Source organism: Anopheles stephensi, chromosome 2 (assembly GCF_013141755.1).
Source record: "Anopheles stephensi strain Indian chromosome 2, UCI_ANSTEP_V1.0, whole genome shotgun sequence".
NCBI lineage: Eukaryota > Metazoa > Arthropoda > Insecta > Diptera > Culicidae > Anopheles > Anopheles stephensi.
This window is the reverse complement of record NC_050202.1, coordinates 83,532,607-83,544,938: the sequence shown is the minus strand read 5'-3', so window position 1 is coordinate 83,544,938 and position 12,332 is coordinate 83,532,607. Positions and strand designations below refer to the sequence as shown.

The 12,332-nt window shown below is 44.0% G+C and overlaps 1 protein-coding gene across 9 annotated transcripts; it reads left to right on the top strand.

The window, feature by feature from the left end:
* Window positions 1-2,690: 2,690 nt before the first annotated feature.
* LOC118505760 (DNA-binding protein Ewg) lies at window positions 2,691-12,327 on the top strand. Of its 9 annotated transcripts, XM_036041985.1 has the most exons (10): window positions 2,709-2,974; window positions 4,922-5,250; window positions 5,324-5,749; window positions 5,860-5,988; window positions 6,192-6,512; window positions 6,968-7,096; window positions 7,168-7,306; window positions 7,566-7,690; window positions 9,941-9,952; window positions 10,196-12,327. In XM_036041985.1, the coding sequence occupies exons 2-10, from the start codon at window positions 4,948-4,950 to the stop codon at window positions 10,385-10,387; spliced, it is 1,776 nt and encodes a 591-aa protein (XP_035897878.1). In that variant the 5' UTR covers window positions 2,709-2,974; window positions 4,922-4,947; the 3' UTR covers window positions 10,388-12,327. The 9 variants fall into 9 exon arrangements, with proteins under 9 accessions (XP_035897875.1, XP_035897877.1, XP_035897872.1 ...); XM_036041986.1 differs by lacking the exon at window positions 9,941-9,952 and having other exon boundaries at window positions 2,707-2,974; XM_036041987.1 differs by lacking the exons at window positions 9,941-9,952; window positions 10,196-12,327 and adding an exon at window positions 8,650-9,667 and having other exon boundaries at window positions 2,710-2,974.
* The last annotated feature ends 5 nt before the right edge of the window (window positions 12,328-12,332 follow it).

Sequence of the window (12,332 nt, the reverse complement as noted above, 5' to 3'; positions counted from 1 at the left end):
CAATATTGGTCCCACAGTTCATACCTGGACAACGAATACCACAGTTGAATGCTCTGCATATGGCGAACATGGAGTCCCGAGTTGGATTCCTTGGAGAAAAAGTTAATACAACATGATTTATTGGCATGTAAACTGATATTCTAAGCATTAAAAAGTGCGTAGGTAAAGGTTTTAAATGATCTTATAGTGTGGGATGAATGGTGAACCAACCAAAGGGTGAAACCATTGAATGAGTTGAAGAGATAGTAACATTCAATTTAAAATGTTCTCACCACTAACAACGTCCTATTACGTGGTCCATGTAAGCATGATTGAACACAAACCGCAATAGCGAGTCCTCAATCTTGTGGACGTCTCGTAACAGACCTCAGGGATTGGTAAATTACCATCGTTCATTTTATTCTAATTTCATAATTGTACTCAACCGAACCACATGTACCTTGTGCAGCCCATGGATTGGGATTGGATTGGATTAGAAATTCACCATTCCCGCAACAAATATTCTAAGCTGCTTCAGTTAAGGTTCCATTGGTAAAGGCTGGCAGCAAATGTAAATCCTGCCTTTCGGGGTATCCATTTTGACCTAGTGCGTAAAAGGCTTTCGATTAGGGCTCGCCACTAGAGCCACCGAATTCAACCCCCTCTCTCCCCAAAATGGCAAGCTCCCCAATAGTGGCAATGTCAAACATTTAATGTGTTTTCGGGCAACTGCGCAATGGAGCCCGCGCTCTCGATGGCAAGAAAACAAACGAAACGACACTCATCTTCATGAGGTGCCAGTCGGGGGGGTTTTTTTTTAGTGTGTGCCATAAGCCTGCACTCTACATTCCAGTCCACGATGACTAATATTTTGCTGTAGTGTTTTGAACCTCCAGGACGACAGCAAAATCGTGCAAAGTACAATTCTAGCAGGATCATCATCGAAGTGCACCGTGTACTGAAGGTGATGTGGGCTGTGGAATGATTTTGAGAAGTCTTGTACAAGTACCGTGCCACCAAACTTCTACGCAGTGTGTTAATGTTTATCTTCTTTGAATATGCGGTATTTTGCGTGTGCGTACGTGTGTACCGATATGTCCTAGATATGTTGACCATGTGCGAACCAACAAAATCTCCTCACAAATCGCCATCGACTGTACACAGTACTGTGTGCGCTTATCGTGTACAGATTCTGAAGGAAAAGAAAAATAAAGAAAAGCACATTCAACTTCAACTTCGATCCGTCGGAAACAATCCTCGGTGAAAGATTCTGGCCTGAGTAGGGGCACTGATAAAAAAGAATGGTAATGAGCACATACGAAGCCAGATAAAAACACAGACCTCATGGTTACGTCCCGATGGGCATCATCAAACGTGGCTCACGATTATATTCGCAGCGCGGAACACATGTGCGGTAACAGTGCTGCTAACACCAAGAGCGGGGAAATTTCTTTATCACATCCTTATTTCCTGTAAGCCGCCATCTCGCGCGCCCTTGCGATATGGTCCGCCAGCTAATCAAGAACCGAGCACGGAGAAAACTGCATCATTTTCTGGTCGTCGAAAACGAACGCGGAACGGAACATATAAAAAGAAAGGATCGTCCGAGCGAAAGGTTCTTTTGCGTGCTGGATTCTGGAGCCGCCAGTCTGTACCGTACCCCGTCAAGTTTACAATTCGGTCGTTCACCAGGTCATCTTGCTCTAAGTTAGTAAGCTAGCTGCCTAGTGAAGGGCAACATTGTACTTGTACTTCTCTATGTCGCTGCCGCCAAGAAATTAGTAGTTATTGCGAAAAGTGTTTCACAGTGTGGGGTGTAGTAACTGCTGCATGTTTACTGTTTGTGCTTATACAAGGTGTCTGCGTGTGCGTGTACGTCTGCATGTGTGTGCACAGAGTTGTGTAAAATACGTTTTTGGGGGGCCTGGCAGTGTAGCAGAAGTTCGCTAAACGAAGCGCTAGAATTTATTACCTCCAAAATCGAGGTCGAGGTCAACTTCATTGGCAAAGTTTTCGTCAACTATTGATCTTTTCATATTGCCTGTTCATCGCGCAAGAGTCTGGCGGCGTTTTCGTACTATGAGCTAAACATATACTTTTTCAAGAGATTTTGTGTCCAAAACGCTGTATAACATTTTTTGCAGGTTCATAGAAGCGGATGAAACCACAGCAGAATATAAAGTGGAAAATAGCTGATAAGAAACTGTGCAGAGGAAGTATGCCCTGTGCTAAGAGCAATTCATTTTACATTTTATCTTAATTCTTCTCCCACAGCATCGCACAATCATGTCCGACGTGGCATACAAAACCATTTCATATGAAGAAAACAGCTACCCGATGTATCATAAGTGATTAGGCAGCTTATGTGACTAGTATAATTTGCATCATCGTAATTCACATAATTGGTCAGCAGTTTACTCATCTGAGATGAATGCTTCTTTCACACTGTACCAAAAACTGTGATTAATTCAACTACGCGCTCAAGAAAGCATTAGCAATTAATAAACCAGTCTACCAGCTCCTGCCACTGTTATCATTAAACTTTTTTTCCACTAGCAAATTCCGAAGCTGATAAAAAAACATATCGCTATAGGCACTGTGCAACGGTCGGTTTAAATTTGAAGCCACTTCGAAACAGCCATGTTCGAACGTCGTTTCCCCGGTCGGCGGTTGTTTTTCGAAGTCGAGTTTCGAGCAAGCGAGCGTGTGTGCAGAGGACGTGCCGCGTGTGTATGGGTGAGTAGCAGCGGCAGTGTGTGTGAGTGTGTGTGTTTGTACGTTTGCATGTGTTTGATGTGTGGAAAAATCAATACCGAGTCCGGCCGTGGAAATCGTGGAAAAGTAGCGAGCAGGTTTTTCCGGAAAAATAAGCCCAATTTTCTGTGAAATCGCGCGTGAAACGGTGTGAAAAGTGATTCCAAACCTCCATCGCCGCCGTACGTTTGTTGATGTCGACCGTTCGTGGACGGGATCTATTTTTGTAAACTTCACGCAGGTGCGTAACGCGAAAATTTAACTGGGCTTGCTCAGGAATAATGTGTGCTGTGTGGTTGGCGCTTGGTAAAAGGCAAAAGGGCAAACTCGGGAAAATTTCATGCGCTGAGGCCTCCAATAGCGCTTGATTTTGGGAAATGAGCTGAGTCGAATGGCAAAAAACTGTAAACAAACGCCAACAAGCCATAGGGTCTGTTCTGCCGCAGTCGCAATGCAGTCGCCGTGCGGGAAATTGGTGATTTTTCGTGTGCAGCTAGGAAAAGCGTATTTTTCACAGGTGCCGTGGCGCTCGCAGCAAGATGGAAGAAATTTGTCTCGTGCACCGTGTGGTGAGCGCGCGTGTAGCATATTTTGCGTCCCTGGCAGGACGAAGCTTAATCAGCCGACGATGAATCCTGGCGCTCCTAGGTAGGCTCTGCTGGTGCGGGTTTTTTTTTCGTGGTGATGTGGAAAAATCGTGCGGAAAAAAGAAACCGTGTCCGTGCACCGTGAAAGTAAATTTTCACGACGGGAAAGTCGCTCAACGCCACCATGTTGTGGTTCGTTTTTTTTTTTTTTCGTTCGTTCGTTCGTTCGTTGTTGTCGTTGTGACCATGTGGTATGATGGTTGGTAAAACATGCATTTCATATCGAGAGCTGGCCGCCATTGCCTGCAATGCCTTAGCAACGAAAATTGCACTCACAAATGAAAGTGTAGTAGGCCCCGAAAAATGAATCACTTTGTTGCCGTCCCTTGTACGTCGTACACGGGCAACACGGAAAGCATGGGGTGTGTGTGTGCGCGAGCGAAGGGAAGCATCCTCGAAACACACACACTGACGCAATACGGCAGCAGCAGCAGCATGGTGAGCACGACGGCCGTAGCAGCATAAGAACATAGCACATAGGTTGTTGGCTTGGATTTCGTTTCCTCCATGCTGTGCCGTAACAAAGGGAAATGTTTGCGAACAGGCGGAAGGACGGGAGGAGAGGCGGGCGCGGTTTAAAGGGCTGCATACATGCTTCCTTCGGTGTATGCACACCACCGTGCGGTGTGCTCTATGTGTTAAAGAGATCGCATTTGCCGGGCGTCAAAGAACAATGGCCGCGCGTTGTTCCTGTTCGGATCTTTTGCATTCTTGAATGAAACATATCATGGTGTTAGGTAGGGGGTTGACGATGCTGGGGGGTGATTAATATTTCGAAATATTCGTGTGTTAATTACGAATACATAAAACGTAGGAAAATGAGAGTTCGAAAACATAAGCAAAAGGAACGCTTTCCTTTATAAAATAAATTTAATATTAAAATGATGTTTTACCAATTTAATTTAAAAATCGGACCAACAGAAATATGTTCGTATCGTATATATGAGGACGATTTGAGTGTAATAAATTGTTTCAACCAGTTTCTGATTTCCCGTGTTCCCCCCGGCCTCCAAACTGCGATCCTAAGTGACCACATAAATAATTTTAATATCAGGTTTACTTATTCATCTGGTAAACAAAGGCTGTGAGAAAATTGAGCAAATAAGTATCCGCAAAGGAAAAATGGTTGAAGTGAATCAGAAAATGTTTGAAAGAAATTTGGAACAGTTCTATTTCGGGCAATATTTTCCACCTGTTTAGGGATTTCAATAATTATTTGTTTGCTGGTTTGTTCTTTAAAATATTCCCATCTGTATAAGATTGGAAATATAGTTGTTGTAAATCATGAAAATTGTCCTGTAAATGCTTCATATGAAAAGAACTTGATAATACACTTGACAGGCAAAACCTTGGTATATGTTTTACTCTTTGACGGCTTTGGGCTATTTGTCCAAAAAAATCCAATCATATAAAAATGTAGCCGCATACACGTGTTCAAACGCAGTATTTAAACCGAACCGAACGTTAAACCGTTGGCTCTTACCACGCAATAACCTCACAGAAAATTATAAGCAAAGGTGTTAATTCTCAGGTACTTACAGCGTAACGAACCACACACACAGCAAACATGAGTTTGACCATAAACGCGGTGGACGCGATGGAGTACGTCGAAGATGACAATATTACCGGCGCATCAGACGACGACGATGACGATAATCCCAGCAGTCCGGGCAGTGCGTACGACGATGGGAACCTCATCAACGTTGCCATGGAGAACGAAGTCACCGCCCAGCTGGTTGCCGCCGGTGTGGTCGGTGTTGCTGCCGCAGCCGCCATCACATCGTCGAAGAAGAAAAAGCGGCCCCATTCGTTCGAAACGAACCCTTCCATCCGCAAGCGGCAACAGAATCGGTTGCTGAGGAAGTTGCGAGTATGTTCAGCACAACTCCGAACCTTCGTCCGTATCTCATGTCTGCCTGGTTGCGCTTTCCTCTCGTCCACAGCAAACCATTTTCGAGTATGCTACGCGCGTCGGACAGCAGGCGGTCGTGTTGGTGGCAACGCCCGGCAAACCAAACAACATCTACAAAGTATTCGGAGCCAAACCGTTGGAGGATGTGCTGAAGAATCTGCGCAACAACGTGATGGATAAGCTGGACGAGGCGCTGGCCGCACAGGCACCGCCCCGGGTACAGGATGATCCTTCACTGTTTGAGCTGCCACCGCTCATCATCGACGGGATACCGACGCCGGTAGAGAAGATGACCCAGGCCCAGCTGCGAGCGTTCATACCGCTGATGCTGAAGTACTCGACCGGGCGGGGCAAACCGGGCTGGGGCCGAGACTCGACCAGGCCACCCTGGTGGCCGAAGGAGCTGCCGTGGGCCAACGTTCGCATGGATGCGCGCACAGAGGAAGAAAAGCAAAAGGTAAGCAGATGGAGATGGTGTAGAGCTGCGGTATCAGCCGGTGTTGGTTCTATGATTCGTTTTACCAATGTACCAATAATCTTTTGCGGGACACGCGCACACACACACAGATAAGCTGGACACATGCACTGAGAAAAATTGTCATAAATTGTTACAAATACCACGGAAGAGAAGATCTTCTGCCTGCGTTCAGTGAAGAGGATGAGAAGGCGAACGCCATAGCAACGGCTAGTTCGAATGTAAGTATCGTTTTGTCGGCGGTTGCTTTGCTGCCGAGCGAGTTTGCCGTCCGCTGAACGAGCGTCGCGTCGACAGGATTCGATTCCGACCGGTGGAATGTGACATTGTTGTTGATAAACTGGTCCTGTTTGGCCATATTTCTTTTTGATTCGTTGACTGCCTGCACACGCGCGGTATATGTTTGTTGGTGGGGCTACATCAGGTTGATGTGATGAAGATTGAAAACGGAAGCGTGGTAACGGTGGGTCCGGCCAGCAACGGTAACACAACCACGGCCACCATCACCAACAGTGCTGGCGGCCAGCAGCAAATCATCATCCACCAAGCGCACCCCCAGCAGCAGCAGCAGCAGCAACAGCAGGGACAGACCAACGGACAGACCACGACCACGATCACGAGCGCGAACGGGCAGATCATTAAGGAAAACCCGGACGGCACCATCCAGATCCAGCAACAGTCCTCGCCCACCCAGACCCTGAACGCGCAGGTTTGCTTAGACTCGATGGCTCTAAGCGATGTGGATGTTCGTACTAACACCAATTTTCTACTAAGCTCAAACATGTGTCAATGTTGTGAAATGCTTTTGAGTGGTTTTTGTTGTTGTTGTTGTATTGCAACCTTTTTCCGTTCGAGTTCCGTTTGATCCTTTGTGCCTTTTTTTCATTTCGTTCGATCCCACTAATTCTGCTGTTGTATTGGTTTTTTCCTCTTTTGTTCCGCTCGCCATTTTTTTATTGGTTTTATTCACATTTTTTGTAGTTTTTCTTGAATACTTTATGCTTGTAATTTTTATCATATTACCGTTTTATTTGTTGAGTCACAATGATTTTAATAAGTTAATTTTCTTGTTTTCAGTTAACTTTTTAATTTTCTTAATTTTATGTGAATTTTGATTTTTTTTTTGCATTTTGGCGTGAGCTTACAATACTATTACTGAGTTTCCTCCTGACACCGTGCTGCCTTTTTCTTGTTTTACAGTTCACCCACACTGTGTTGCAAACCATACAGAACCCCGACGGTACCGTGTCCCTTATTCAGGTTGATCCCAACAATCCTATCATCACGTTACCGGACGGAACGACCGCACAAGTACAAGGAATTGCAACCGTAAGTGTGCGAACGCGAGTGACCAAATCTGGCTGAAGGCTAATATAATCTCGCTCAATCCCGCTTTACAGCTGCAGCCACAAGGCGACGGAGGAGTTCATGCCATTCAAACTATATCAGACGGACAGGGCGAAAGTATGTCGGTTGACCTTACGGAAGCTACCCTTGGACAGGATGGTCAGCTTATAATCACAGGAGAGGATGGACAAGGTAATTGAAATCTCATCCGGACCGTTTCCCCGCAGTGAGGACTGACAATCCAACTATGCGGTATCAATAAGTCTAGTAAGCCCGAAATGCCAGGCATGACCAAAGAGGTCGCAAGGCCAAGAAAATAACTTAACTTAGATGATTTAGCATATAAGACCTGTTAATTCCTCTCCACCCATTATCGGTGGGGGATTCATCGTCATCATCTACATTTGAAATCGCTACTTAACACCGTTTCTCCATCGTTCTCTTTGCCAAGGTTTCCCGGTGAACGTGAGCGGCATGATCACCGTGCCAGTGTCCGCTCAGATGTACCAGACGATGATGGCCAACATACAGCAGGTGCCGAATGTGGACGGAACCGTCTGTATAACCCCGATGCAGGTACATAACATTGCGCAACAGCAGCAACAGCAAACCTCTTCCGGCGTTAGCACCGCTAACACCACGACTCAGAACTTGACCATTTCGACAAATGTGGGCGCTGGAAATCAGCACCACCACGCGACCGCAATGCTCACCAACTACACGTTGAGCAGCAACGGAGCGCTTTTGGCCGTGCCGCAAATGCAACAGCACCTTGTGCCGTCCACCGGCAAGCATCAGCGTGGTGCTGGCGGCAGCAGCAACAATGGCGTTTCTCGCTCTTCCGCCCCGTCCGTTGGTTTGCCGATGGTTGGCCTTAACGCGATACTGCCGTCGCAGCGCGGTTGCTTTAACATTTCCACCACCGGCCATCAGGAAGCGGATGCTAGTAATCCAAACTTGAATAACAACAACCACAGCACCACGCTAACCCAGCACGCTCTGAACGTGCACCGTAAAGCGAATGTGATACCAACCGGTGGCAATACCATCCTTGGTGGTGGTGCCGGTATCGCTGCGAATCAGGTTAAATTTTGTATACCAAAGATTGAGCCAATGGATGAGGATAAGGATGGGTCGGTCGTATCTGGCGATGCGAACGGTACGCCCAGCTTCGTGATCCAGTTGAGCGGGATCCCTTTTACCACGGCGGACCCTAAGTCGGCCCACCAGCAGCAGCAATTGAAGCGTGACATTGAGCTTACGGTTAACGAGGGAAGCCATCTGATCGATGCACTCAGCATAAGTCAGAAAGTAAATAGCAACAGCAGCAACAGCAGCAGCAGTAGTAACAACGCCCCGAACGACGTTGACCAGAAACACTTTGGTTTGCAAAGTGTGTAGAATGACTAAATATTATGACGTACGCCACACACACACACACACACATTCGGGGGAGCACCCTGGGGTTTTCCCCCTTACCTCATGAACCGCTAGGAAAATGTTTGACCCTTCGTATCTCTTTGTTTTATTTATAGCAACGCGTGCCATTGCAATGTTACTTTTAAGTTGTGTGTCCTTTTTTCACCCCCCCTCAAGAATTCAATCAATAGGTATAATTGGTAGAGTATCGTTTAGTGTTGTTTTTGTTTCTTTGTGTTAGTAAGTAGCTCTTGATATACATTTACAATTTGTTTTTTTTTTTCTTTCTTTTGATGCAATTTCTAGTCTTATGTGTAATGTATGGTTTTTTATTTGTATTTGTAAGAAGCGGCCTGGATTGTGTCATTAACTTATTAGTGCATAAGCAAAAGATAGTCAGTAAGTAAGAGTAAGCTTATGCGCTCTCTGTTGCTCTGAAAGCAGGGAACCTAGCAGAATGGAAAAAAAGAAGCGAAAATCAGTACAAACCACTGCTTAGAATGAGAGCTGATTCGAGTCCCAACAGGTGTTACTAACTTATTTGCTAAGAAAAGTGTTTGTCCCGGAAACCAAAGGAAGAAAAACTATTTATTTTATTTATATACTACGTAGTGCAATACTGTCAGGGAGATGTACGCAACCCGACCGATCGTAGGCACCCTGCGCTTGTCAGACGCCTTTGCAACACCAATACAGGGTAATTCGCTGTAAATCTTTTTCGTAGCGCTACGGTTGCTACGATTGATCATGGTGCTCATATATTGCCGAACAGAAAACTGTTTCCCAAATACCAGGTCAAACTGTTTGTGCTATTTATCATTTTTCCCAGAAGGATCTCAGTTCGTTCTCTCCTTTTAGTCATTTTGTTTTTGGTAGTAAGAAATCGTCTAGATGGCCAATCTGAACGCCATCGAGTCACTATACTTGTTGTTGTTGGCAAGCGGATGATAAATGTATTAGTTTGTAAATGATTTCATAACCAAAGAATTTGACAGAAAAAGAAACTGTGCCTTCTACTTTAATAGCCAGTAAGTAGTTAATTTAAAAGCGGTAGAACGGTTTAATTGATAAGCGGCGCTATCTGTACAAAACTAAAGCTCAATGAAACACCATTTTACTTAATCTTGTGTTGTATGACGTTTGCGTTTGTGTTATTATTTTATCATTATTAGTTAGCAGTAATATTACACAATAATGTTATGATTTTGTTTTTGTAGCTCACACCACCCATCCAGTCACAGATCTTCCCAACGCTAGTAGACAACAACTGTAACCAGGTGCGGTTACCAGGCTGGCTAGACAAGAATGGATATACGATTGTTGAACGTTCCGTCATACACATACACACACGGAAACCGTTGTAGCAAGCAATGAAATAATTCTTCACTGTTTTTCTTTTCTTTTCAGATGTGTGATTTAGTGAGTAGCGTTTGAAGTAGTTGCGATTGTTACTACTATTTTAGTTTATGCAATTTTTTATATTTTCCTCCAGTTGGTAGTGTCAGTTTCTCTTCGTTGGTTTTGTTTCTCCACTTCGCTTTTCATTTGTACTTCCCTTGCGCCTCGAAAGCAATTTTTATCCTCCTTATTATTGTTTCTCGTTTTGTGCGTAACGTACTTTATTCGATTTTGTCTTGCATTTCTGTAACGCTTGTCATCTAGGTGGAGAACGGTGAGACGATGGAAACCATTACCGTGGGTCCCGGTATGCATCAGATGATGATCCAGGGACCGCCCGGCTCGGAACCGCAGGTCCTGCAGGTGCTCAGCCTCAAGGATGCTTCCGTGCTGACGAAGGCGATGGCCGCCATATCGGACGTTAAGGGTGAAGAGGCCACCATCATTGAGCACTAAGTTCGAATATGGGTTTTCTTTTTAAGGTTCTAAGGCTGCTCTATTTACGATCGATCGTCGAGCGATCACCATTTATTTATGGCCATACTTTTCCTCCCCCCCCCCCCCTCCCCATGCAAACTTGTAACAAGCTTAAGTCAGAGAGAAGAAAATCGTATTTATATATATACATATAGAATATTTCTTATACAGAGGATTAAGCATTGTGCAGCAGTAGGGCAGCAGATTGTAAGTAACGTGAAGCAGGCAGGTTCAGGGCAGGACAAGCAAATTTTTAGTCGATAAGTGATGCACACACACACACACAAACTCATCCCGAAAACTTCCCATTTCCCAACCCAAACGCAAATCCCACACGTCAAGTTCTAGTCCTTCTCTAAATTATTAATTGCTAGTCAAAATTCGTGTCATTTCATGTGCATGTCATTGGAAGTAGGTAACTTATAAAGATGATTATTATTATTAGTCAACATTATTCCTTTCAAAGCGCCGTAGCGGAAAACGAATCTCCAGAGCGCGAAAGTCATTCCATAAAATCGAATTGACTGTAAATATAGCCAGTGCAAGAAGGTGTACTCCCGATGGAAGATTGGCGCAATGATGCCTGATTTTGGGAACTCCGATCCAATCATTAGTCTTTAATTGTACCTCCTAAGTGTATGCATCACTCACAGCAAACAAGTAACAATAATTGCATTTAGTAGCAGGATCAGGAGGGGATCGCAGCTCCCGGGATTTATACTTCAGTGAAGTGCGCAAACGAAGGTGGAGAAGGGGCGGTTGGTAGATGATTTTTTTTTCATACAAGCTCGATAGTTTAGTGCAATTATTTTTCCCCCCTTTTAATCTGCTTCGAAACTAGTCTTATTAATGTCACTAAGGAGAAGAGGAAGAAAAAAGAATACGCTTGAAACCAACAGGCAGGCGGCAGAGCGTAAAAACTAGTCCTAATTTTAATTTAAAAATGTTTAAAAAGTCCTAACTCTATTTGATAAGTTGATCGCATCACTAGCCGGCTGTTCGTACGGAAACTATGAAATATTTACACATTATTTATTTATTTATTTATTTATTTATTCTATGGGAACATCCTTTTTATTTATTTTTGTTTGTTACTATTGTGCAATTTCCAAAGATTTTGTTAAAGGCCTATTTATTCGTCTCTTGTTTTGAATACCTAATTTTCTTCATGTTCGAGAGCTACAAACTAAATCTTCCGGGGTTTAGTATACCCAGTCTAAACTACAAACACAATCCACATGTAAGAAGGAGAGCGAGCGAGGGAGACAAAGCGAAAGGAATATCGTACATACAACTTTTAACGCATAAATAAGTGTGAACATACGTCAGTTTGTGTTGTAAAACCGTCACCAGAACAGAGCTATTTAAAAAAAAAGGTTTTTTTAGGTTATGTATAGAGAAAAGATTCGTAACAGAGATATGGAAAACCAGTATGGCAAAGTTTAATTAGTAGTGCATCGTGAACAAAAGGAAGAAGAGAGAAAAAAAACATAAACACACAAGAGGACAAAGACTGAAATGCATTCTAGGAGTCATTGTATAAAGAGGAAAAGGATGGAACAAGAGAGCAGAGATGTAAAACCAGTCAGAAAGCAAAACACAAACTCCCAAGAAAGAGTAAGCAACACATGTACACAAACACACAGCCACATGTTTAGTTTGATCGACGCACGGTGATGTTTTGTTTGTTTTGTTCCGTGTTTTTTTCCCTGCTTGCACACATACACATACACACACAAACACAAACAAAGGTACACACCAACACATCTCCCTCCTTTCCTAGCAGCGACGATTATTTTACAATCAGGAAGCGATATTCGTACAACCTATGTCATTCGTGTGAGTGTGTGTGGAAGTCTTGTGTTAAAATGAGTTAAATAAACAATGAATGTATAAATAAATTATGACTTTGATGAAAACAATC

Excerpts from the sequence above, each read along its gene's own strand:
- LOC118505760 (XM_036041982.1), top strand. The coding sequence starts at position 4,948 with ATGAGTTTGACCATAAACGCGGTGGACGCGATGGAGTACGTCGAAGAT. Across the intron at positions 5,750-5,859 it reads CAGAGGAAGAAAAGCAAAAG|ATAAGCTGGACACATGCACT; the intron begins GTAAGCAGATGG and ends ACACACACACAG. Across the intron at positions 6,513-6,967 it reads TGGCTCTAAGCGATGTGGAT|TTCACCCACACTGTGTTGCA; the intron begins GTTCGTACTAAC and ends CTTGTTTTACAG.